General features: G+C 39.7%; 4 protein-coding genes across 5 annotated transcripts; 3 read left to right on the top strand and 1 right to left on the bottom strand.

Annotated features, from left to right (window-relative positions):
- Positions 1-419: 419 nt before the first annotated feature.
- washc3 (WASH complex subunit 3) lies at positions 420-3845 on the bottom strand. Its single transcript, XM_014981278.2, has 7 exons — positions 3696-3845; positions 2760-2858; positions 2608-2673; positions 2395-2532; positions 1591-1710; positions 1439-1503; positions 420-1351 (listed from the first exon to the last, which is right to left on the bottom strand). The coding sequence occupies exons 1-7, from the start codon at positions 3744-3746 to the stop codon at positions 1252-1254; spliced, it is 639 nt and encodes a 212-aa protein (XP_014836764.1). The 5' UTR covers positions 3747-3845; the 3' UTR covers positions 420-1251.
- A 190-nt stretch (positions 3846-4035) lies between these two features.
- Positions 4036-9788, top strand: LOC106914472 (uncharacterized). 2 transcript variants are annotated; one of them, XM_014981280.2, is made up of 9 exons: positions 4036-4189; positions 4699-4901; positions 4979-5074; positions 5143-5238; positions 5318-5428; positions 6114-6231; positions 6300-6933; positions 7533-7591; positions 8141-9788. In XM_014981280.2, exons 1-9 carry the CDS (start codon positions 4156-4158, stop codon positions 9598-9600), a joined length of 2811 nt encoding a protein of 936 aa, XP_014836766.2. In that variant the 5' UTR covers positions 4036-4155; the 3' UTR covers positions 9601-9788. The 2 variants fall into 2 exon arrangements, with proteins under 2 accessions (XP_014836766.2, XP_014836765.2); XM_014981279.2 differs by having other exon boundaries at positions 5140-5238.
- A 2517-nt stretch (positions 9789-12305) lies between these two features.
- Positions 12306-13486, top strand: LOC106914459 (tetraspanin-7). The gene has a single exon (XM_014981249.2). It carries the CDS (start codon positions 12398-12400, stop codon positions 13484-13486), a length of 1089 nt encoding a protein of 362 aa, XP_014836735.1. The 5' UTR covers positions 12306-12397.
- A 3805-nt stretch (positions 13487-17291) lies between these two features.
- def6c (DEF6 guanine nucleotide exchange factor c) lies at positions 17292-26350 on the top strand. The gene is made up of 12 exons (XM_014981282.2): positions 17292-17714; positions 18276-18416; positions 20423-20599; positions 21728-21958; positions 22038-22184; positions 22292-22400; positions 23301-23524; positions 23610-23717; positions 24482-24648; positions 24734-24932; positions 25022-25112; positions 25761-26350. The coding sequence occupies exons 1-12, from the start codon at positions 17619-17621 to the stop codon at positions 25946-25948; spliced, it is 1878 nt and encodes a 625-aa protein (XP_014836768.2). The 5' UTR covers positions 17292-17618; the 3' UTR covers positions 25949-26350.
- The last annotated feature ends 104 nt before the right edge of the window (positions 26351-26454 follow it).

The following is a 26454-nucleotide window of genomic DNA, read 5'->3' as shown; positions in this document are numbered from 1 at the left end:
CTGAAAAGACTCAAAATAAATTGCAGCAGCATGATCTAATTTATAGGAAACTCAAAATGCACTGGCATGTTTTAAATAATTCTTTAACTTGTCTGAAATTAGTCTGAAATTTGATGTGACGAAAAGACCCATTTCTCTTGTGCTTCAAAATGGGAAACACAAGAGTTCATACTAATAAAGCGAGACAGAAAATCTACTTGTAAAGAAAATAAATCTTTAGCAATAACTAAAAATCGACAAATTTTACTGTTAGAGCTTCAGCTGTTTCAGTGCAAACGTATCTCTGAAATAAACAATTAATTTAATTTAAATATGAAAAACATATTTAAATGATTATGCTACTGAAGTACAACAGCCATAAAATACATTTATTACCTATAACGAAAAAAAGGTGAATTATTTTGACTCACACGGCAACATCAAGAAGAATTTATATTTAATTTATATAGAAATTATATGTCTGAAATAACATAAAACTAAACTAGTTATTGTTTGGTTTTATGTCCACTCAAGCACTTAATATCATACAGTCAAGTTGTGCAACAGGATCTGATTTTTAAACTCCAATATAAAGACCTCCAGTTTCATAATGTCAAGAAATGAAGAAAATGCTTTAAATCTTTTTAATTTCCTCATTAAAAAAATTAAGTGTATTTTTTGCAAGATTTATGAGCCAAATTAATCCTAAATAGCACAGAGAGAAAAGTTTAGCTGCTAAATCTTACAATCGGTTTCGTGATGCAGCAAATATCTCAGTTCAAACCAGCATTAATAATAAGGAGGATTTTGTATTTAGGTGCCAAACCTTAATGCACTGCGTGGCGCTAATGGTTAAAGGTGCTGATTTAGAGACTTGATTTAAATGTTTAACAGCTCCTAAGGTCAAAGTTCATCTCCCACTGCATCATTCTTAATACTAACTTGAACAGAAATAACCGCTTGTTATGTGAAAGCAGGACTCCAACTACTACATCGCACAAACAGCACTGTGTTCGAACGACGTACATTTAAAAGATTCGATCCAAAATAATTCCAAACAACTGAAAAACAAATATAAAGTCAGCTTGCTGACAAGCAGCAAAAGGATTGTTGACCATTTCCAGAAGAATTACAATCATCCAATCACCATCATGTGAACATTTTCACAACCTGCAGCAGCAAAGAGCCTGCAGGAAGCGCCTGGTGCAGCGAACGGCCTTAAACACGGAGCTGTGCAGCGGCAGAGATCAGTCACTGAACGACGATTCGAGATCAGTCACTGAACGACGATTCGCTGTCAGAGCTGGTGGCAGGAATATCCTCATTCTCTGTGCCGCTTGCTGCTCCATCAGGCACTGGAGCGTCAGGTGTGCTGTTGTTGGCAAAATATGATTAGATTCAAGTTTATTTAACAGGAAACTGTCATTTTTAGACTCATGAGTTAAAAAATAAAACTTACTCGAGCAGATTTGGGTCCAAACCTTCCATAAGCATTTTGTTACGAATAGCCATTGGCGGAACTCCCTGGATAAACACATTATTAAAAATATATTTAGAAAAAAAATTATTTTATGAAAGTTTTTTTTACAGTAATATTGCATAACATCTTACCACTTGAACCATTTTCAGGTAACGTGCATAACGTTGGTCCTTGGCCACAGTCATGACATTCTCTGGAACCGCTTCTGCTTTTTGTGGTGCAGGAGCAGCTTCTGGCTGACTCTGACTGGGCTGCAGCACAAAAAGACGCAAACAGTTATTCACAAAACCAGAAGCCTTTGTTGCACACAATAACTTGACGGTTAAAGATGCAACTGCATTCAAATGCAGAAACAAGAGTCTGTGTTTTGGCAACAAATCCAACCGAAACGTGTTCTCTGTTTTTCTGATAATTGAGTTTTTTCCTTATCCATCTAATTAATTTTCTTTCATCTGAGAGCAACAGACCAAGGAACCAAAAAGACTGGAAAATCCTTCAAAAATAAATATAGGATTCTATAAAATTTGATTTATTTTTTTCCTGAAGTCCACTTTTTCATTTTAATTTTTCTGAATTCGATCTTAACCATATTTTTTAACCCAAAACTATGTAATAAAGATGACAATGTGTGAAAAAAGATCAACAAATCAATAGCTAGAGGTATAAATTTACTGATATTCTGTACCAGTGGTTCAACAGAACATTAGTTTTACAAGGAATATTTTTTAAGAACTCAAACATTATCTGCAAAATTAAGAATTTGGTTTTTAAAAATGCTTAAGAGTTGAACTACAAGAAATAAAAGTTTGTGCACATTTAAATAATGATCAGTAACTTTATTTTTTTTTTCTCTTAAATCTGCAGCTGCAGCACTTAAGAATCAAATGCAAAAATATTTGGAATAAATTTGTTTGTGGTTGAGTCTGTTTTCCTACCTGTGTGGGAGGAGCTCCCCCTGCTGTTACACCGTCTGATTGGTTCTGACTGGCGCTAACCGGTCCATTGGACTGGACACTTTGCTGCTGGTTGAGTCCATCCACTGTGACTTCGTCCAGTCCAGGAATGGATGACAACTGCTCAGAAAAACAATCAATCCATCAAAAAAATGGCAAACATTAAATCTACTTGTTGTTAATGTCAGAACTTACTTTGGCCTCCAAAATACACAAAGTGGTTTCGATTTGTTGTATACGAAGGGAAATGTTTGAAAGTTTCTGTAGTGAGAGGGTTGAATAATTTGATTAGTGACTTCAATCAGACAATAAATGTATCCTGAAGTAGAGAGAAAGAAAAGACAAACCTCCTCGCACACAGTAGAGAATCGGTTAAGGAAGCGAACTGTGTGCACAACAAACTGATTGAGGTGGGCGACGACTCTCCTTTGTTGTATAGCAGGAACCTATGAAAGCAGAAAGAAAGCAGAGATGAAGGAATCTACTCATAGTTGAAAGGAAATCTGCAAGTACAAGTGTCAAAAAAAATGCTAATAACAAACAGACATAAAGAAAGGATGAAGACAGTAGCTGGGTTTCCATTTTAAATTCACAACTTTGTCAAAAAACACAATTTCACAATTACAGTGTTTCCAAGAAATAAAAAAACACAACTATAATCACACATGAATAACACTGTTCACAGATAAGTCATTAAAAAATTTCACTCAATGATCCTCTATTTCCTGTAGTCTTCTTCTTCGTGGTTTGTTCCAGTGGCAACATCCGGTTGGTGATTATGTGACTGGTATGATGCGGAAAAAAGTGTTTCCATTTTCAGATTTATTGCAACACTGACTGCTACAGGAGATCCTACCTGGCTACTACATCACAACAACTCTTTGAAGATAATTAGATTATATGAGTTAAGACAACATTAATTACTCCTTTGGGATAAATAGACTATCTATGAATTTGAAATGGACGGACTTTAAGATCCCCTCGACTTCTTATTTACGTCTATTCCTTCCCGTTACTTATTTAGTTGCTACTCTGTGATGGTAGGAAAAATTCAACTGCCATATTTTTGGAAGACAAAGATTGCAATGAACGACGGACTGTAACCGATGTCAGTTTAATATTTGAATATAATTTAAAAGTGGACAACTATAAGTAACTTACAAACGAGCCAGAGTTTTCCCTGCAGAAACCGAGGATATCCTAAACATCACTTGAAGAGACGAACTGCTTCTACTTCCTCAGTCAGCTTTTAAAATGACAACCAACGAGTTTAAAACACGAACCTTAGTGAGATCAACTCCAGACCCAACGATTGGCAGACCGTCTTCGTCCATGTCAGGTTTTCTGTAGATAAAATAAGATATTAAACGGAGGAAAGACTGAAAGCTGTGACCCGGTCATGTGACTCCGAAATACGTGACCTTTGCGTCGTGACGTCGCCAAAATGAGTTTTATTTTGAAGACGCAGTTTAAAAAAAAAATGATTTGAACCGACTTTTACAACCACGTATCGTTAAATTGACGGTCTGGATAATGTAGGATGTGTACGTACTCTGTGGGGGAGAGGGTGGGGGGGAGATCAGGGGTGGGTGGGAGGGGGAGAAAAATTGTTTCGTATTATTGAGGCTTTTATTTTGAAAAGCGGAAACTCGATAGGGGAGTTGAGGAAGGGACGATTGCGTTCTAACAACGCAACCGGCTGAAACAAAAAATATATTTTATAGCAGATTTATTTGCGCGCTAATGGAGGCTCTCAAATCAAAACAAAAAATGATCGGTATGTATCTGAATGAATTGCTTTTAATTAAATTAATCGCTGACTATATCTTAACTACTAATCTGATACTTGGGCCCCGTCTATTTAATGAAATCGTTACATTTTTAAACAACCATTTTTAAACAACATTTTTAACCCTAACCCTAAACAACCATGATCATTGTATTGCTTGGGACTTTTTACATTATTAAATATTACACTTTGTTATTTATACTAGAGCTGTTAATTTATTAGTCGGCGCAATTAAATGAGGTCTCTCCAGGAATTATTCCAGTTCATAACCGGTCAACTCAGATGATCACATACCGAACTGAATATATATGAATTAATAATTGTGTGTTTTTCTTGTTTAAATAGATTACTACTCCTATAATATGTAATTAATGTGAAGTATTTGAAAAAATCGAAAAATTAAAAAGATAGCTGCAAGTTAAACTATAAACTCCTCCTGAGTTACTTATTGCTGCCCTCTAGAGACCATTTCTTCACACTACAACTTTCTGTTCCAGACCCATGCTTGCCTTTGCAGTCCCTTCGCCTCCTGGTGCCCCCTTTGCAGCTTCTGTCTGCTGCCATGTGGCATGTGGTGAAGCAGAAGGACGTGATGAACTACTGGAAGGTGCAGGAGTTTGTGTGCATGGTGACGGACGCAGTGCCCCGCCTGATCAACCAACAACAGAGAGCACAGCTCCTCCTCGGCCTAAGAGCCAGGGTCAGCAGCAGTTTGTGTCACAAGCAAATGTTTTCCTTTCTCATATTTGTGGTAACACCATTTATTGGCATTTTCAGCTGATCTTGGAGCTCTGCAAAGGCTCTGCTTTAGGAGAAGTCGACGCTCAAGGAATCCAGAGTTACTTGGAGAGGCTGCCTGTTAGTTCTCCAGATGTAAGTTTAAAAAAATAACTATTAATGGTTTAATTCACACTTGTTTAACGATGCAATCTCCGCAGCAGTGCATGGATCCAGATGTTAAAACGACCGAGTCGACTTTTGTTGCACTTGTTCAGAGCTTGCTTAAAGATCCGGCAGAGAGGGCCTATTTTTTCCAGGTGAGGGTGATTTGAATTCATAATTTCTCTGCTTTGATTTAAGGAAACAGTTTTAAAGATGATAAATTGTTTATGATAGGAGGTGTTCCCTGCTGAATATGGTCAACAGTACGATGTAGCGCTACAGGTGTTATTGTGGGAGCTGCTATCAAGGCTGGAGAAGCTACTTCCGGTTCCAGACCTCAAGCAGGTACAGCTCTGTTCAAAATTATTCAGACCAATATAAGGTAGTTAAGGTGGTTTTCCATATTTTTAATGATGACTTTTTTCTAATTTAGGGTATCAATGTAAAGGGGGGAGTGAACACCAATGCATGCTACAGATTTTTTTTAAAACATGTTTCGGTTTCCTTCCACTCTATCACATAAAATCCCAACAAAAAAAGTTTGTGATTGTGAGGTAAAAAAGCCTGAACATGTTCAAAAGATATGATTATTTTTGGAAGGCAGCACAAGTATTCAGCTTATTTTTGTTTTAAGGTTTATTTTTGATCGCCGTATGCGTTGTACAATGGCTGCTGGAAAAGACAAGAGTTTTGTTGTTGACTTACCATCTAGAATCCACATGCTGCATTCTTGTTGCTTGTGCAGGAGGCTCTACTTTTGCTTTTCAAAGATGTACGGTTGTATTAATCGTACATCTGTTTGCAGTCATTTTTATGTGGGTTGAGTTGCAGCAGCTTTTTTGGATTTAAAATGGCCAGAGACCCAAAAAAACTCAAAATACATGGAACTGAGCAGACTGATTTCCCATGATCTAAGAATAATTTTGTGCAAAAAGGTAATGAACATGATCTGTATAGACCATAGACCTATCTTGACATGTTCAAGGAAGCTTAGTGGGTCACCTTTAATAGATCTGCTCTGTGTCTGCAGACGACCGCCTGGTTCATCTCTGCTCCGTCTGTTTTGGAAGACTGCATCCAGTCATCATCAGAGGAGCTAAGCTCCGTCTTCAAGCACTACAAAAGCTCAGGATTACTGAAGATGACATGTAAGTTAAGACGGAACAGCACACCATTTGGAAGTATTCTTCAATAAAATAGTTTTCTTCCTTCACAGATGGGCCATGTTCTACCATTGGCAGCTGCATCATGTCTGCTCTGTCAGTTCCTCCCTCGCAAAAGACAAATCTATCCGTTGGACAGGATTCTGTTCACAACTACGCAAACACGCTGACCCGTATCACTCTGGCTGAGGCAGGGCAGTGCAGCGTTGTAGCCTTTTACACCGAAGTGGAAGTCAGAGCGTCTGATCTGGACGCAGAATCACCTGAGATCCAAGTTCAGACAGAGTGTTACGAAGAAGAAATAGTTGCTTTGAGTGGAGGTGTGAGCGCTGGTGGTGAGGAGGAAACCGGGGAAGCTGCAGGTGTCGCTAAAGCTTTGGAAACTTTGACCAAAACGTTTGCATTGAGGAAGGAGAGCTTAGGAAGTGAGATTGGGCCGTTGTATGCGTCAGATGAAACACAGGACAAAACGGAGAGAACAACAGAAGACGAAACAGAGATGACAGAAGCTGTGGACAGCTACCAGCCTGTCGTTCACCAGGTCATTGCCGATGTCTTCAGTGAAGCAGATGCTTTGCAGGAACCCGACATCTGCACGTCCACATGTTCACAGACGGGTTCGCCAAGATGGCAGAAGATGGAGGAAGTGAGGATGACAGCAGGAGAAAAGAACGACGCAATAAAAAAGTACAGGAACATTCCTGCTATAATTGTTTCGTCAATTTTAATTTGTCACAAACGACAGCTTGCGTGAGCTTTATTTCTTACAGCTGCAGCATAAGCTTTGCATTTAAATCCCTTTATTTCCATTATGCACTCCAACCCATTTATGTTAACTTTGTGTTCAACAAATACAATCTAACATTACAGAAAAAAACTCTGCAGAACAGATAATTAAAGAATTTCACATTTTTGTCCTAAAATCTCAAGCATAGATTGCGAATGTCTTTTAAACACTACTGCAAGTTTCAAAAAAGCAAGATCATATTTTTTCCGTAAGTATTTAACAATAATGTAATATTAATAGCATGCTACTGCTGACAGTAGGGTATAGATCCTATACTTAACAATTATAATAGTATTGTTCAACATACATTTGCTTTACTTTTTTTAATTAAATTTGGTTTAAGTGGTCAACTAAACTAATCAAATCTATTTACTACACTGCTAACAGTACATATTTCTAGGTTTGTTTCTGTTGGTAAGTTTGATTAATCTGCAATCTGTTTTTCAAGTTGTAGAAAAATATATTAACTTTTTTTTAATTGTGGGTTCTTATTTCACAGGAGTGCAGTTCATGTGACCTTTGACCCTTCTGTGGTTGCAATCAAAGGAACAGATAAAGGTAACCTGACTTGTTGAAGAACTGAATTGATAATCCCACTAGAAATACTTTGTTCAGCTCCTTTCTGCCAGCAGGAGAGCTCATCCCGTAACACTTCAAAGAAGGGATGTATACAGTTAATCAATTTACAACTGATTGTTGGTTAATGGTTCAATAAGTTAAATTTAGTTCCAGTTACTAATGTCCGCTTAAACCTTCTTTTAGTGTTGTAGTTTGAACTCCATCCAGCAGAGGGCGCCACTGGTCATTCTTAAGCATAGACTTTTGTCCCATTTCACAAGTGAAATAAGTTGCCAGTGGAACTTGTAATGTTTTATGAATATTAAGGAGGTATTGACTTACAACAAGCCCATAAATCTTGCTGAGAAGTACCTGTAAGTTAGTTTTTGTCTTATTTCATGTCTGCTAAGACGTTTGAACTAGAAACTAGACCAAAAATACTTTGTAAGATTTAGTTTTTTTGCAGCGAGACTCTTAACCAGCAGTGCCAGTGATTAAATGTTAAATGATCCAGTTTAATTCCACTCTTTACCTTCTGTCTTTATTCAGATGAGGTAATGTCAATCATCTTCACCTGCTCTCGCTGTCCCTTCCACGTCTCGGACGGCACCAGTCCTCCTCACTTCCACATGCAGAGCGTTTGCACCGAGGTGTATAGGAGTTTCACAGGGGAGAAATTTATCCCGTCCCCGTCCAACTCAGATGAAATATTCACGTCCATCAAGCTTTTCCCTAAAGGAAACGGCGAGAACCAAGATGGCGGTCCTCAGGCTCACAGCAGGAAGAGATCTCTGACGTGTGAAACGTGCGGGAAAACTTTCACTCGGACGTCTGACGTGAGGAGACACCAGCTCACGCACACAGGGGAAAGACCCTTTCATTGCTCGCAGTGCGACCGAACCTTCCAACACTCCTGGGATTTAGCGAAGCATGAGAGCAAACATCACGGCGTGGCGATTTCCTTCTCCTGTCAGCTGTGCGGCGGCTCCTTTGCAAACCTGCGGGCGCTGACCGTCCATCACAAGAAATCGCACTTGTCGGAGAGCCAGCTGCCTCACATCTGCTCCATCTGCAGCAGGAGCTTCCCCACCGACGACGAGCTGCTGGAGCACAGGAAGTCCCATATCAGCATCAGGCGCTACATCTGCCAGCAGTGCGGCGACGGCTTCGACACGCTGCTGGCCCGCGCCCAGCACAGGCAGGCGCATCGGGTGAAGCGGCAGTTCAAATGCCCACACTGCGAGAAAACGTACACCCGCAGGTCTGACGTTAAGCGACATTTATCCACTCATACTGGGGAGCGACCACATCAGTGCAAGCAGTGCAACAAACAGTTCTCCGTCCGTTTTATGCTGGTCAAGCACCTCCGGGTTCACACCGGAGAGAGACCTTTCCAGTGCGCCCACTGCTCCAAAAGCTTCACGCTGGCGTCCGTGCTGGCCCGACACGAGCGGATGCACACGGGGGAGAAACCGTTCCTCTGCTCGCAGTGTGGGAAGGGGTTTTTGTCGCAGGGAGAGCTCTCCAAACATCACAGGTCACACCTGGATGACAGGCCCTACTCCTGTCCGCAGTGTGAGAAACGATTCAAGAGCAAAAAAACCCAGCAGGAGCACATTGCCTCCCACAGCGGTGCACGGCCATACCCCTGCACCCACTGTGGGAAGGGCTTCTCTAAGCCGTACGCCCTAACCAGACACAACCTCATCCACACCGGGGAGAGGCCATTCCCCTGCGGACACTGCGAGAAGTCCTTCCTGACGCTCAGCGAGGCTCAGCTGCACCGCAGGATTCACACCGGGGAGAGGCCGTACCCCTGCGACGCCTGTGAGCTCAGGTTTAAGAGCTCGTCGGAGCTAGCGCGCCACAAACACAGCCACTCCGGGCAGAGGAGGGAGAAGCCGACCTGCGAGGTGTGCAGGAAAACATTTCCATCAAAGGCCAAACTGAACAAACATATGGAGATGCATATGGAAGCTGCTGACCAAAATAAGGAAGCATTTAGATAATCATATGCCATTTGTGTGAAATTATAGCTTCATTTAATGTATCAACCTGTGGGTAAATTATGTGGAACATTTTTTTTTTTTAAACTTGTTTGACAGAAATCAATCCCACATTGTATTTTTTGTACTGTGCAATTATGCTGTAAGTTAAAATCATAGGTGAGTTCAATAAATGACTCTTGCTCCATGAATGTTTGCTTCACTTTCTTATTGTTTTATAGTATAAATATATAATATTTAACAGCAGATAAACAAACAACATATATTACATTTCTGCCTTTAATTATGGAAAATGTGTTGTCGTTCTTGCAAATGTGTGAAATTAATGTGGAAATTTTATTTGTTTTTTGTCAGAAATTTCCTTCTCGGTGACTACATTTATTTATTATTTGTTTGAAGTAAACTTGATATTAACTTTGGAAGACATTATTGTAAAGAGGTGCAGTTAAGTGAAACATTAGTGTCGATAATTCTAACCGGTAATAAAACAAAAAGACGAAACAAAGTCCACTGGCTTTGGGACTTTTTTCCTTTATGTCAGGTGATGTTTTTCCTTATTCGAAGAAGTAAATGAATGATTTACTTGGCGGATAATAACGCAGCAGCTGAAAAGTGTATGACCTCCAAATTTTGCTGCTATAACTCCAGAATCCACATATCCTCCCCCTCAGCCATAATGTCAGTGTTATGGTCCTCCTTATAAAAGGCATCATCTGAATGAGTTTAATTAACTGAGAGGTTTTAATGAGCTCTGGCTGATTGGGGGAAGGCCATTCGTCGAGCAGGAATCACCTCCATAAAACCGACCCAGCCGTTCAACGGGGCACCAGCGTGTGACTGTGTCGCCCACTCAGCCGACAGAGTGCAATAAATGCACAATAATAGTGGGGAAGGGTCAGAGGTCTGAAATTGGCTTTCTATTATTAGATCAGCAGGTGTTTGGAGTGAATCCCGGCAGACTGGACGCTGTACGTGGAGTAATGGGTCCTGCATGCAAAGTGAAGGCCATATGTTGGGTTATAAGTCATTTATATTTGTATTTATCTGAGAAAAATGACAAAATGCTGCAGCATGTAAAATAAAAACTAAATTAAAACCAGTTATATTATGAAATTAAGTTATATTTAAGCACAAAATGGACCAGAAAATGTTACTGAATTTGTTTGGGGTTATTCAAACAAAGATTTTAACTCAACAGAGTTATTGAAGCATTTTGCAACAAATAATATATTCTATAATGTGAGCACACTTAATCATTGAGAAAAAATATCAAATTAATCCTTACTGGGTTTTTTAATCAAAAGGATAAGTCATCCAGTTAGAAATACTGTAAAAACTGAATTAATTTATAATGAATTATCTTAACAACTTCCACTTCATATAACTGCTGTTATGTTACTTTGCTTTATTTAACAACAGACAACTAAAATATACCTAAAAAAGTTTGCATAATGTAATCAAACTGGCGTTGAAAGGATTCACATTATTACATTTTAACAATAGATTAAAACTACATTTGATAGTTTTAATCAAGACTGAAGTTGATCAAAGTATTTGAACCTAAAACAGAAAACAACAACAATCATGTATTTATATTGCAATTTTCTATTATTAATGACTCAAAAAGTTGTACATTTTCAACTTGGATGTAAATATTTTGGCTAATATTTTGCATACTAAAGATAAATTCTTTTAAAAACAGTCTAAAAATGGTCATAGCTGTTTTAATACTTCAAAAGGTTTTCTTTATACCAATGGGAGTTCAGTAAGTTTTCAAACAATTTACATATTGTAAAGGCTTACATACCTTAACCCTAGAGATAAAACTTTTGGAAGAAAAATACATTTAAAATAATGCTTTGGAATTCAAGTTGTGGCTTTTATAACATTATTATGAATCACTAAGAGCAAAAAAGAGTAGCAAAGTAATAATTTGCATATCTGTTTCTGCTCAATTTAAAGTATTTAGTCATTTGAATTAAGTGTAGTAAGCACACCAGAATTACTTCTCCATATTTATTGATAATTGGACAATAACTTAATATTTATTTCAGCTTTACCTGTGTAATAATTTTTACAAGCCAGTTGTTCGACTTGTAAAAGTTGTAATTTTTGTCACATTATGTAATTTCCATTAATTTTCCTAATGTGAAAAAGTCTAGAGTATTTTAACCACAACCATATTTTCCAGGCATATTAAATATTTATACTGTTATTAATTAATTTTTATTATTTCTTTCTGTAACTCTAATTGGTTTCACTAATGCTTTCTTTTCAGATAAAATACTTTCAGAAAATATGTATTTTCTACTAACCAACAGGTGTTCATTCATTGTTTTCCAAGAAGTGTTGGTGTTTAAGATTCTCTGCAGCCTTCCTCCATATTGGAAAATAATAAACCTGGAAGGAAAACCTCCTCCACACCGAGAGAGGGGGTCCATCGGTTTACAATCCCTCTGCAATCCCCTGACCAGAGCGAGGGGCAGCGGCGAGCAGACAGACGTCGGGAAGTAACCGTCAGCGGAAGAATTTGAAGGACCGTTGACCATGCAGGTAGAAAAACAATTTCCAAATAAACGGATAAATAGAGCAGCTGTGGATGCAGATAAAGACTCGACTCGAGTCCCATCGTTGTGATTTACAGTCCGGTTGGCGTTGGAGCTCCTGGTGGCGGATTAATAACCGGTCGTAAAGAAGAAGAAGGAGGAGGAGGGAAGACTCTGATAAAGGAAGGAAGACAAAAGGGGGAGTGTGTAAAAAAAAAAGAAGGGGGCGAGCGGATAAAGCCTGAGCGGAGACCATGAGCTCTGCACTCCCTTATGACTCGCTGTCGGCCCGGCCGAGTCCCAGCAGACGGGCTTTGGATTGGGAGCGGGAGCAGCTAGCGGTCAGAAGACTTTCCTCCCCGCTTGGTGTGAACCTGCTCACTCCTCCTCCTCTTCCTCGGCGACCTTCGGCCATCCCAGGCTACCTGCTGCCTCCCTACCAAGACCAAGAGGAGCAGCTTCACCAGCAGCACCAGCGTCTGTCTTTGTCCGTTTGCTCCGAAGCCTCGCTGGCGCCTCCTGCCCCCCCGCCGGTGGGTGCTGCCCCACCTTGCTGTCGCCCAGTGGGAGTCATGCACCTCCTCCGTCTGGGTCTCCTGGCTTTCAGCTGCCTCTTCTGGGCAGCTGGGTTAGCCATCTTCACCCTTGGTGTTTGGGCGCAGATCTCCTTGGCGGACTACATGACCCTATCAGCCAATCGGTACCCCAACGCCCCGCTTATCCTTCTCTCTACCGGGGCCGCTGTTACTGCTTGGGGGTTCCTCGGTTGCCTTGGGGTGGCTGCAAATCTGCCCTGCGTCCTGAGGGCCTATGGGTTCTTCCAACTTGCTACTCTAGTTGCCGGTTTGGCTGCTGGACTTTCTGGGCTCTTCTACCGTGAAGACATCGCCGGAGGATTTCGCAGTGGCTTGCACCGAGCCGTGGCAGGCTACACGGAGGATGAAGGCCGTGCCGACGCTCTAGATAGCCTGCAGAGAGCTTTGGAGTGCTGCGGTGCTGAGGGTTGGCGCGACTGGCTGAATTCGGACTGGGCCATCCAGCACATGACTTTCCTTCCCGCTGAGAACGGCACCTCGGTCTCCCTTCCCGACAGCTGCTGTGTGAGGCGGAAAGGTTGCAGGAATCGGCCGCTCCTGTCGGATGACAATGATGGAGTGGCGGCTGCAGGAATCCATCCACACGGCTGCTTCCGGAAAGTCTTCAGCTTGGTCAACGACAACGTCTTCCATATTGCTGCCTCTGTTTTAGGGTTGGCCTTCACACAGATCGGGGGCATTGCCCTGGCTTGTCTTCTGGCCAACAAACTGACACCCAGACAGCACGGACGTGTCGTGGCACACTAAAGATCTGACTGTTGTATTGACAGGTTGGTTCTGAATGAGGGATGACATCTCAGAGAAGTAAAGTATAGGAACAGGAGGTTTGTTGTTCAGGACGAAAGAATCAAAAATGTGACCTATTATGCTTCCCAGACCACATTAGGAGAGATTTACGGGTTAATCAAAACATACTAATTACATTATTATTAGTTTTTTTTTTTGCACAAATAATTCTTAGGTAATGAGATTTTAGTCTGCATGACTGATCTGTTTTAGGGCATCTGGTCACTTTAAATTCAAATAACCTGCTGCTGGCCACAGCCCCCAACTCAACATTTACACTCGCACACAAAATGGGTGCAAAAAGATGCGCAATTATACAACCATCTTTGAAAAGCAGAAGTAGAGCCTCCTGTACAAGCAACAACAATGGAGCAAACGGTTTCTGGATGGTAAGTCAACAACAAAACACTTCTGTTTTCCAGCATCCATTGTACAGCGCATACAGCGGTAAAACCAGCTGACCAAACATGCTGGAACTCCGCTGGGGTTGCTAGGCAACAGGCGGTGCCTGCTGATTTGTGAAGTTACTTTCCAGAGGTTTTTGAAACGGCTCATTTCCCAGACACCAAAAAACATTAACGTATTGCCAAAAAAACAGCTGAGTGTCTTTTTTGTTTTTTTTTTAACGCTTGGGCTGTTTAGACCCAAATGGCAGTATAAAAATTTGCAAAATTTAAATAGGTCCCCTTTAAAGCTCATAGATGGCAATTTGATGTAAATTGTTGTACTTGGGATGCAAGTAGAGATATTTCTTAAGTTCTTACAGTTGCCACATTTAAATCTGTTTAGTGAATTTGGCCCATTTGAGGTGAGTATTAGAAGATTCAGCAGCTGCTGCTCATGTTTAGAAACAACTCTAGCTCATCATTTTCTCCCTTAACTAATATTTCTTCAGCCTCGACGTTTGCACAAGTTGGGGCCAAAACATTGGGTACCAGATATTTAAGCTTTCTATGGTAGAGGGAGGGAAGAGAAGAGATTTAGGTTGGACCCATGAAAGGAAAGAAGGAAGGAAGCAGGATATGCAGAAAGAAAGAATAAAAGACACAAGGGATGATGGGAAGTTGGAAAGAAGGTGGAAACATAGGAGGAAGAAATGACGATGAATAAAAAACAAAGGACTGAAAAAAAAGGAGAACAAAAAGGAAGAAAAAAGACAGAAGGTAGGAGAAAAGAAAGAAAAAAAATACTGAATACATATTCCAAATTTTTCAAAACTTTGCAGGAATCCTGACTTCTTCGGTGTTTCTCCCCCGTGGAAGTGGATAGAAATTGTCTCAATCTGAGCAACTTCTAAAACTTGCAGCAGCTACAACTCGGTGCCATGGTGATGACAGTGTTCAATAGTAACATAATATAAATTATCTATAAATGTATATATTAAGAAGTGTCACTGATTGTGTGATTTATGTGAATTTTCTTTGCTTTCTTTGTTCAGCTAAAACCTGAAGGAAGGTGAAGGAATTCCCCTGTCTAAATATTTAGGCTCGTCTCCGCTTCATTTAGTTTCCCCATCACAAAAACTTACATGCTGTATATAGACCCGCCTGCGGTCATCTTCACTGAATGTGGCTTTTATTTTCCCAGATGTCACTACATTTGTAGATGATCCCAGAAAGAAAAACTGGAGTTTATTCCAAGATGTGTCGCATGTACAATTATTAGCATGAAAACTGTCTTGAAACGGGATTTTATGCATCTCTAATGAGTGTAAAGGTGTTTTTTTAACTATGAAGTTTTGCATTTCTTTGCAGAACTCCGTCCTCTTACATGTGTTTTGTGTTCATTGATGTCGTGTTTCTTGTTGTTCTTCCTGTCAGCAGCATGACTGAGACTTTAAGCTATATCTGTCGACTATAAATGAAAAATCTTTGCTTCATTACAGCCTATTGATTAGAGCGGGGGATGGAAATGTCAAGGTCTGCTGCCCTTGAATGGATTAAATGTATAAATGGAGGAATCACTCTTGCAATGCAGCAGTGACTGCATGCAAACACAGAATTACTAATCAAGCGTATATATAATAAAATACTTGCTATGCATTGCCTGGAAGTCAATGAGTTCTTATTTTCTCACTGCTGATTGCATTTTACAGAGCTTGGATTTTCCGTGTGAACTCATCGAAGTGTGCCAGAGTTGTAAATCCTCTCTACCAGGAAGAAATTCAATCATCATCAGGACCTTTGGCCAAATAACTGTGACTTGTAGCCGAGTGAATGATGGTTCGTTTCCGCCTCCCACCTGAGATGCCGGTGATTAAGTGGCCATAAAAGACGGCTTCAGAAACAACATGAACGAAGCTGTGTTTACTAAAAATCTAGAATCGGTCAATGAATTATACCACATGTATGTGCTGGGTTCATGTGTACAGGGTCTGGTTTTATAGGCTGGAACCATGACAACCATTTTCATGATCTGATTATTCTATTGATTAGCCTACTTTTGCTCCAGCAAGTCGTGTGGAGGCTTTGTGTGATGGCATGGCTAATGTTTGACCTATTTTCCTTGAAGGGACACCAGACCAGCAGGCACAGTTCAGACCAGAGGTCACAGTCTCTCATCATGAGGCATGAATATCACATTAATTTGGGTATTTTATTGACTTACTTTTTTCTTTTTCCATTGTTGACGCATGTGCACCCCCAAAAATATTGGGTTGAGTTGCAGTTTGACCATAACATTTTTACATTTAATTATCATAGTTACAGTTGGGAAACATTGTTAAGGTAAAGTTGAAAATGCCATACTTGGCAGAGGGTAACGTTTCTTTAGGTTTGAAAGCTTCATCCAAAGCTCTATGGGCTTTAGAATAAAAAATAAGAATTCTTCTTTGATAACAAGATTTTAGTCTGGTCAGTCCTTCTTTGAGCTGTTTTAGGGTTTAAATAAGCTCCTGCTAGCCACGCCCCCTCAAACTCAATGTTTACACTCACAGGTGAAAATGGCTGCAAACAGATGTGCAATTATACAACTGTACAACTTTGAAAAGCAGAAGTGGAACTTCCTGCACAACCAACAATAATGCAGGAAGTAATGTCTGAACGATAAGTCAACACTAAAACACTTGTCTTTTCCAGCAGCCATTGTACAGTGGCTGCTGGAATCAGCCACTGTACAGAACACCAAAATGCTGGAGTTCTGATTGTTTGCTAGGTAATGGCACAGTACCTGTTAGTCATCTGGAGGTTTTTGAAATGGCTCATTTTCTAGACATCAACACACAATAACTTTATTTATTTATTTATTTATTTATTTATTTATTTATTTATTTATTTATTTATTTATTTTAGTTCTTGGGCTGTTTTTAGAAGTAGTTGAGTCCCAAATAAAAGTATAAAAAATGTGAAAAAGGAGATTTTTGCATATTAGGTCCCTTCAAGTTTGATTCAAGAGGGACCGTTTGGTCAAGGCTTTTGAAACTTTTGTTTGTCACGACAGAGCAATAATCAGAAACATACTTCAAAGCCAGTTTCTGATTATATACAAAACATTAAGCTAAATGAGCTGCACATCACAAGCTAAATATCGGAATTAAGCCTGGAGTATGGAGTGATCGTTTTAGTTTTGTCTGGAACAACATCTTTAACCATGAAAAAACTGACGGAATAAACGTCAGACAAATCACATTTCATTTCTTTGAACGTTTCCTGATTGAAGTCTCAATAAAACATAAAGTCACGGTGAAAGGATGTTTTTCTAAACTCTGCACCCTCGCACATGACCTGACAACTCCTCCAAAATGTAAATATTATGCTTCCAACATTCCATAGGAGACCGCATTTGCGTCGCGAACTGGGAAAAGGTGTGCGTAAAGGCGCGTTTTCTGTCTTAAACATGCGTAAAATTGTAAGAATCGAGCCTACAGTTTTGAACTCTAGGCGTTATCTCCGTTTACTCCGCCTCTTTAAGTTTGCCCTACATCTGTCTGCTTTGGGCTCTTTTAGTGAGCGCAGCCTTCTCTGAGCTCTGCCGTTATTTGTAATATCCCCCCCGCTGCGTAAAAAAACCAACAAGAAAACTAAACAAAAAAAAAAAAACGAAGCGCACCGCTCGGAAATGTAGTTCTTCTTGCGCACAAAGCGGTCTCCGGAAAATGGACCTTAAATCCGAGCTCCTCAAGTCGATCTGGTACGCTTTCACATCGCTGGACGTGGAGAGGTGCGGGAAGGTGTCCAAATCTCAGCTAAAGGTAAGCGGAGAGAGATTTTACAGAAATAAATAAATATTCAGGCTCGAACTGATTTCTTTTTGCTTTTTTTTAACTTTTTATTTCGCATGTCCAAAGACAAACTAGAGACTATAAGTGTGGCTGATTTCCTGTGAGATTGTGTTTTGTGGTATGTGAGGCAACACTTGAACACACCTTTTGAGGACAAAATATTTAAGACTTATACCAACAAAAACATGAGAACAGATCCAAGCTCAAAGTCCAGCCTTTTTCCTGTGGCCTAGAAACAAACGGTGACTCAATATTTCTACTGTCAGGGTTTTTATTTTATTTGTTTTTAAAGTGGCAAAGTCGGCATCCTTTTTCTGCAGGTTTTCCGTCTTCGGTAAGTTTTATCTCAATCTGTCCAGTCTCCACATGCCTTTGCTGCTCAGAGGAATCCCAGGAAGTAGCAGACAGCTGTCCTGACACGCTACCAGCCACCGGAAGCTGCCTGTGTTTGTGTTTGTGAGGAAACATCGCAGTGTGTAGAAGCATAAGGAGATTTAAAGTGATACGTTTGTACTTGTTCTTCCTCCTCAGGTCCTTTCCCACAACCTGTACACGGTTCTGAACATCCCACATGACCCGGTTGCCCTGGAGGAGCACTTCCAGGATGATGACGATGGTCCGGTTTCTAACCATGGCTACATGCCCTACCTCAACAAATATATTCTGGATAAGGTACGGCTGCAGCTTCTGCAGCTTCTTTTGACATAAAACTGTCTGGATCGTTTTTCTCCTGAAAAATAATTTTAAAAAATCAGGTTTTATTTAAAAGCTTCTGGTGTTTTAGATACTTCTGTGTACGTCCAGAGCCATCTAAAACATTTCTGTCAAAAATAGAAACAAGAATTTTGAGATTACATCTGAAATTTTCTAGAGAAAAAAAAAAGATAAAGAAAATTTCTGAGTTTGAAAGAAATATAAAATTTTGGACTGTTTGGAAATGTTCTGACTTTGAAAAGTCAAAAATGTTTGGCTTTTTAAACTTGAAATATAGCATTTTTTTACTTCTAAAGTTCAAATATTTCCAAGTTGTTTTTTTTTTTTTTTTTTTTTAGAAAATTTATGAGAGTAATCTAAAAAATTCTGAGTTTTTTCAGGCGATTTTTTTTTTTTTTTTTTTTACTTTTCAAACTCATAACTTTACATGTCTTTTCTAGCAAAGTTTTGAATTCTAGGGAGCCTACATTTTCACATTTTTTCTAGAAAAGTTATGAGATTAATAAAAAAGAAATCTGAGTTTTTTTCTTGCAACTTCTTGACTTTTCAAACTCAAAATGTCCATGTTCTTTCTAGAACATTTCTGAGTTTTTGGTGGAAATTTACTCCTTTTTTAAAATCTACAATTTCCCTAAAATGTTTTCATATCCATTCACTCTAAAAAAAGTTTCAAATAGCTTTGGAAAAGAAAAAAACCCAGCATCACAGATCCAATACTGTACATAACTTTATATATCAGATGATTTTCCAAATATTTATCTGTTTCACAGCAGACCTGGAGTTTTTGTTTTGGAAAAAACTCAATCTTAGTTTTATGTAACCAAAGCGATTTGTAGTTTGCTGCAGATATAAGTATTTAGCTCATCAACACTCTGCATTGAAGCAGATATAAATATTTGTCATAGTTCCAGCTGTTTTAAATTCTCTAACTTTTGCTCTGACTGTAGATATTTGCACATTTAGGTCAGGAGCAATTTCCTTGTGGACATTTTTCGACTCTCCTGTTCTCATCTTTTAAAGTTGTGTTACATCATTTACACCCGTGAGAAACAGGAAGTCGTAGGTTATTTATTTAAAGCTTACCAGACAATCAACCAAAAATATCCGTTTTAAAAATGCTTAAAATAAATGTATTTAATAGGAATTGTCAGAAAGTCAGTAAGTGTGTCACAAGTTAATTATTTTATATATGCAGTGTTGTTTAGTTTCTGAAAAGCAACAAATATCCCATGTTTTTCCTATTGGAATCAGTTATTTAGGTCAAATTCAGCACTTCAAAGTAGCACACACTATTAATACAACTTTTCTATGCATCTTAAATAATTTATTAGTAAGTATTTTAGGATCAGTTTGAGGGCAGAAACCATCGCATGTCATGAGTGAAAAAAGGGATTATTTAATTCACAAAAAAAAATACTGCAAAATATAATAATCCATGGTCCTGCTATTAAATTGTGTTAACATTTGTTGCTGTTTTGTAAAATTTTTGAATCTTTAGATTTGATCATCTAGGCAAGTGTGCCAACATTTAATAAAGTAAGACTAATATTTGCTCATTGGAGTGTTGACTTTTATTTTGTGAGGGTAAATTCAAATAGGAAGTGGTAATTATTATATTTCTAAACCCTGTGTTGTCTTCCTGATCTGGTTTAAGAAAAAAGTAGCGCAGATACAAGCAGTAAAAACAAGAAGGACTTAAAGAACATGACAAAACATGAAGGGAGCCAGTGACACAGCAATAGAAAACAGGGCAAAGAGAAATGAAAGGCAAAAGTACGGAAGAGGATTAGAGTCAAATTTATTTTACTTTTTTTCTGAGAAAAAAAGTCAGAATTATTTTTCTTTTCAGTGGCTCTAATCTTCTTCGATACAAAAGGCTTTAGGAACTAGTTTGAAAAAGGAAAGAAAAGTACCATAATGTGAGTTAATGTGACGCATTTTATTACACGTTTCTGTACTTCCAGGTGAAAGAGGGGATGTTTGACAAGGAAAGGTTTGACGACTTGTGCTGGATGATGACCATGAAGAAGAACTTCAAAGTGACGTCGCAGAGGCTGTCGGAGCGCAACTGCTTTAAGCTCTTCTGTTTGTTCAACCTGCTGTCTGAGGACACCTACCCACTGGTGATGATCGCAGAGGAGGTAAAGGAAGCTCAGATTTATCCACCAACACGCCTTTACCTGCTCTCATGTCTTCTTGTGGTTGCAAAGGAAGTAAATGTAGATATTCTGATAAAATCTGAGAAATGGGAGATGAGTAACAGATAATAAAATAATTATTTTTTTTTTTTTGCAAATCATTTCTGGAGTGAACGTTCAAAATTAAAACATGACGTGGACTGATCTGTGTATAAACGTGATGTTTATATGCTTTTACAGGTTAACTAGATGTTGCACTTTGTACTGTTTTAAGAAATGCACCACTTGTGCAAATATTAATAGTAATGTTAGAAATGCTCCAAAGCAACAAAAAACCTCTAAAAATCCTCCAAACTTCACAGAACGTCTTCACATTAAGTTGCCTACAGATTATTTTAGATTAACAATCTCTAACTTTGCTGGTCAAGGTGAATTTCTGAACATGGATCACCACTCATGTCTTTACTGCTTTTGTATTTATCATTTTCATCATTTTCATTTGTTCAAAGCAGCAGTAGTTCATATAAAATGATGCTTCGCTATGTTTTATTTTGTCTACAACAGTAAAATAATTCTGAAGCTTATTCCTGTTCCTTCCCTCGTCCGTGGCGTTATATTTGTGCTACTAACTTATTATGCAGTGAGACTGATCTGAGCGCACATATCTATGTGAACTAATAATAATTTTAGGTGTTTAAATCTCGCTCTGGAACTAAACTCTGACAACTTTTGCTGAACCAGACAAGTATTATTTATTCTTTGAAAAATGCAGCAAAATAAATTGAAAAATCACTTATTTTTGTATATGTGTTTGCTAAATAATGCTTTAGAAAATAACTAACCACATAACAGTGACGAAAACACCAATAAGTGCAGCCCTGACAGCCAAGTGGTTTCACATTTCTTCACAGTGAAAAAGAATTAAAGCACAAGTAAGTTAATGAGGCTCTTCCTTCCTCCGCTTCCTCCAAAATGCTTTTGGTTTCCTGTAAGTCAGAGACAAAAATACCCCTCTGCTGTACAATAAGCACAGCAGCGTTCTCCTAGAGAAGCACAAAACCAGACGCGCTCTCTAATCTAAAGTGCTTGCAAAATAAATAATCCCAGTTGTGACATTTTTCCTGCTTCTAGGTAGAATATCTCCTGAAGAAAATCTGCACAGCTATGAGCCAGGAGTGGGACGGGAAGCCTTTAGAGGACCTTATAAGCCAGGACCCCACGGTGCAGGAAGAGGGCATGTCGGTGTGGACGTTCCTGGAGCAGATGAGTACGGGTCAGCTGCTGAGGGTGACCAGCGCCGAGGCCTTCAGCTTGGCTTTGCACGAAGTCTTCCTGGAGATGTATCACAATGTCCTCAAGAGGGTGGGTCCTCCTGAATCCACTCAGGAAGCGAGAATGCGCTCCAAACGTTTGACCCAGAGTGTGCTCCCCCGTTTCGCAGGGCTACATGTGGAAAAAGGGGCACATGCGCAGGAACTGGACAGAGCGCTGGTTCGTGCTCAGGTCCTCCTCCATGGCCTACTACGTCAGCGAGGACTTGAAGGACAAGCGAGGGGAAATCCAGCTGGACAGGAGCTGCGTTGTGGAGGTGGGTGAGGAGTTGGCAGGACTTTGATCCACCCAGAATTTGCGTTTCACAAACGCACGTTATCAGAGTCTGAGCCTGTTTGCTTTCTTTGTTTCTGTGTGTTTTAGCCTGTTCCAGACAGGGACGGGAAACGCTGCCTGTTCTGTGTGAAAACCCACAACAAAACCTACGAGATGAGCGCTTCTGACCAGAGGCAGAAGGTGGAGTGGACTCAAGGTGTGTGCTACACTGATGTCATCTGAGCAGGGATGATTATTTAAAGGGGACCTTTTATGTAAAATTCACATTTTGCACATTTTTATTATACTACTGCTTAAAAAAAAACACCCAGCTGTTTTCTTTGGAAATAAGTTAATCCTTTGTGACCTAAGTTTCAAATGTAATTGTACAAAGTTCTTTAAATGTCCTGTGAGTAAATATATTTGCCCATTTCTCTAGAATTGGAACTTTCTATATCTAGCAAGTCATTTTCACAATTTACCGCAAAAGAGTGCCCCTCACTGATTTCACTCCCTGCTACAGCGGGGGTGAAATTACCGTAATAACCCGATATTGGCTGGAAAGCGCAACGCCTCCCCTTTCCGAAACCATTGGGATTTTTCAGATATCTCAAAGTGTGGCGGAGTTACGGTGCTGCAAATTTGGGTGGACCGTCACCAAAACGTTAAGTCTGGAAGGGTTAATGTCCGGAATAGTCAATAGCTAACCAAGCTAGATAGACGAGGTTAAACAGGACAAGAAAGCTTGTAAAAATGTCATACAAGTCTTCCACTGTTAAATGGAGAAGCAGCGTTCAGCTTCTATGCACCACAAATCTGAAACAAATTTCCAGAAAACTGCAAAGCAGCTGAAATACTGAGATCCTTTAAATCAAGACTAAAATCCCAGCTGATTTTAACATTATAAATTAAACTTTAATCAAACATGCTTCAATTGTTGACTGTATGTTCTAAGACTTTGAAATTTTGTTTTTTTTATGGTGTAAAGCACTTTGAAATGCTGAAATGTGCGAAGCAGATAAACTTGATTGATTGTTTTTTTTTCCACTTGTATCTTCGTCCTGCTCAAGTAAAACTGAAATAAAACATCTTCATCTGTGTTTTCTTACCTCTGCAGCCATTCAAACAGCCCTCCGTCTTCAGCGTGAGGGCAAATCCTCCCTCCACCAGGAGCTGAAGCTGAAGCGGCGCGTCCAGCGAGAACACAGCAACCGGGAGCGCAGCCGCAGCGCCCGGAGCAGCTGCAGCAGCCGGAGCAGTCAATCGGACGACTCCAGCTTCCAAGAGATGGAGCGGATGGAGAAGGAGAAGCAGGATTTGGAAATTGAGAGCATCATCCAGGTGAGATGGAGCAGAAGGTGGAGTTTTGTCACCGTTGCGTTTCGGGGATTTTGTTGCGCTTCACTTCACCTTCTGCGTTTTGCAGCATGCACGAGAGTTGGAGATCCGCAGAAGGGAGTCGGAGGAGAGGGAGCGGAGGAAGCAGAGGGAGGTGCAGATGGATCTGGAGCGGCAGCTGAAGGAGGCAGAAATGGTTTGTCAAAGTCACAAAACTCAACCCGCTCATTCACTTACACATGTGACAACAGCAGCAAAATGATAGCAGTAAAATAAAACTCCCAACTTAGTACATTAGTAAACACTACTTGCTACTCCGGCTAATTTACCGTAATAGTCAAAACATTAGTGGTGACATATTAGTTTTTATTCTTAGTTTTTTCTTTTTGCGTTTGTTTCCCCCGCCCCTGCAAAGTTTGTTTTTGGCGCAGCTCTTTAAAGATATGATTGTATATTTAGCTGTTACCTAAAAAGAACCATTATAGATGGCTGTGACTTTAGAGACAAAAAATGTAGTAAGAAATTCATAAGGAACACTGTGACATCAATTTTCTTAATTTGTTCCCATGTTACGGAGGGGGAACAGATCATTTGGCAGATAAAGACCAAATGTACCCAAATCCACAGGATTTGTTGTTCATGATGAGAGAAATAAATACAATTAATGAGTTTTTGAGAAAATGATCAGTTCCCATGTTACAGAGGGGGAACAGATTATTTCAGGCAGTTGAAATATTTGGTTCCTCCCAGGTAACTTTGGCAATTAAAGAGCAAATGTTTTTTTTAACTGGTTTTCCAGCTGTATGCACTGTACAATGGTTGCTGGAAAAGACAAGTGTTTACCATCCAGAAACCACTTGCTGCATTCTTGTTGGCTGTGCAGGAGGCTCTGCTAATGCTTTTCAAAGATGTACAGTTGTTAAGGCGCCAGTTTGCTGCAGTGTGTCTGCTTCTGTCCAGATGAGGGACAGCATGCAGGCTGAGATCCAGGAGAAGGAAAGGAAGGCCGAGCAGCAGAAGAGACGGATCCAGGAGCTGGAGCTGACGCAGCAGAAGCTGGAAGCAGCTCTCAACATGGAGATCCAGGCTCGGCTGGAGGAGGAGAGGGCACGACAGGAGCTAGAGAGGTTTCCCTTGCTGTTCTTACATCACGTTATAATCGTGTTTGCAGAAATGTGTCGATGGAGACATTCTGTCCCTTCCTCTTCTCAGGTTGCTGGAGGCTGAAGAGGAGAAGAAGAGGCAGTTTCAGATTCTCCAGGAACAGGAGAAGATCTTACAGCGCTTTAGCTCCACTTGCGAAGCCTCAAACGGGACGGTGGACGAGACCACGCCGTCCGCCCTCTACTCGGCCTCGGTGGAGCTCCGAAATTTGCAGGCGTCTCGCAAGAGGAGCCATCAGCACCTTGAGGTGACAAAAGAAACACACATGAAGCGAAACAAATTAGATTTGGGGGACAAAAAGACAGACACAGATGTGAAACTTTGTTGGATTTCCAGGAGATGCAGGAGAGGCTGAGAAATGCCAGTCAGCACGTACGCCACTGGAACGTCCAGCTGAACCGCCTGATGACGCCGATCACTCCTGCAGGTACGAAATGACTTCACCGCTTTGGAAAACTTTCAGTGTCTGGACATAAAAACAACATTTTCCTAATAGTGAAATAAAAAACGCAAAAATTCTTAAAGTTCAAGGAAAGTTACTTTCCATTTTTATAAATAATTCATAAACATGACTCTTTTGACTTAAAAATTCTCAAATCATCAATTTATAAAGTGTCTTATAGAGAAATGTTAAGGCATTTTACTGGACAAATAAGTCTAGTTTGTGCTCACTTATATTCAATCCAGATGAATCCAAATCATTCCAATGAATAGTTGTAAAACTATAAGTTGAACACTTTGTATAAACTTTATTATAAGACACATTTTTGTTACGGTCTCTCTTTAAATCAAACCAAATTCATCCTTTAATCCCTTTGTAACTAATAGTTAGATGGCTAGCAAACTAGTGGGCAAGCTAGCTAGCTAGATAGATAGATAGATAGATAGATAGATAGATAGATAGATAGATAGATAACAATGGATTCACAGTTGACAAACTAGACTAATTAATCATATCTAATATTACTTGTTAACATCTTAATACTGAATGAAATGCTGATGGACATTTTACAAAATTAACTGCATGGTCAAAACAAAATTTTGCTTTTTGCTTTTTTTTTTTTTTTTTTTGCAGAGCGTTTGGAAAGTCGTCTTCAGTCAAAATTTACTTGTCCCAAAAAAGAAGGAGCGCTGGCCAGCAACGAGTTCATCTGTAAATATAAGATAAGGAACGAACAGAACAACAGGATGCTTGGAGACGACTCGGAGAAACTGGAGGTGCAGCGGGAGGCCAACTGCCTCTCAGAGGAATCGGGATGTTAGGAGTTTTAATCACATTTCAACTGTAATTTATCTTAAAATAGAGCAATACTTTGAATTACTCAAGAAACACCTACAATGTAATAGGAAGCGTTCAGAGAAGTTTTTTTTTAAAGCACCAAGTTGGGAAATTTCTGTACACGAGCAAATAAGAGAAGAGGATGGAGTGTAGATGAATCACGGAGAGAGCTCCTTGGAAAGATGTGGTCATCATTAATAAATACAAAAACTCTTTCAGAAAACTGTTTAAGAGGAAATGTTCTTCCTGCAGAAAGCATTGAATTATATTTATTATATTTTGAGTGTAAAGATGGAGAGCAATGATGATAACATAAGACCCAATCTGATTGGCACTGAGCAATAATAAGAGTTTTCTACAATAAATTCTCTGGAGGATTTGAAAAAGTTGGTCATGTTTGTCACTTAAATTAAAAGTCTGAATGTATTGTTGCTGGTTTTATTTTGCTCTTTCTCAACTGTCGTCTAGTGGAAATTATAAGATTCATGCA

Source organism: Poecilia mexicana, unplaced genomic scaffold (genome assembly GCF_051168715.1).
Source record: "Poecilia mexicana isolate PSO_F unplaced genomic scaffold, ASM5116871v1 scaffold_23, whole genome shotgun sequence".
In the NCBI taxonomy this organism is placed as follows: Eukaryota; Metazoa; Chordata; class Actinopteri; order Cyprinodontiformes; family Poeciliidae; genus Poecilia; species Poecilia mexicana.
The sequence above is the reverse complement of the archived record's forward strand: the minus strand, read 5'-3'. Positions and strand labels throughout refer to the sequence as shown.

Coding starts and splice junctions, on each gene's coding strand:
- washc3 (XM_014981278.2), bottom strand. CDS start 3,746: ATGGACGAAGACGGTCTGCCAATCGTTGGGTCTGGAGTTGATCTCACT. Junction 1,711..2,394: donor GGGGAGCTCCTCCCACACAG/GTAGGAAAACAG, acceptor TTTGTGCTGCAG/CCCAGTCAGAGTCAGCCAGA. Junction 1,352..1,438: donor TTGGACCCAAATCTGCTCGA/GTAAGTTTTATT, acceptor TGCCAACAACAG/CACACCTGACGCTCCAGTGC.
- LOC106914472 (XM_014981279.2), top strand. CDS start 4,156: ATGGAGGCTCTCAAATCAAAACAAAAAATGATCG. Junction 6,934..7,532: donor AAGAACGACGCAATAAAAAA/GTACAGGAACAT, acceptor CTTATTTCACAG/GAGTGCAGTTCATGTGACCT. Junction 7,592..8,140: donor AATCAAAGGAACAGATAAAG/GTAACCTGACTT, acceptor GTCTTTATTCAG/ATGAGGTAATGTCAATCATC.
- LOC106914459 (XM_014981249.2), top strand. CDS start 12,398: ATGAGCTCTGCACTCCCTTATGACTCGCTGTCGGCCCGGCCGAGTCCC.
- def6c (XM_014981282.2), top strand. CDS start 17,619: ATGGACCTTAAATCCGAGCTCCTCAAGTCGATCTGGTACGCTTTCACA. Junction 20,600..21,727: donor TGGTGATGATCGCAGAGGAG/GTAAAGGAAGCT, acceptor TCCTGCTTCTAG/GTAGAATATCTCCTGAAGAA. Junction 22,401..23,300: donor GAAGGTGGAGTGGACTCAAG/GTGTGTGCTACA, acceptor TTACCTCTGCAG/CCATTCAAACAGCCCTCCGT.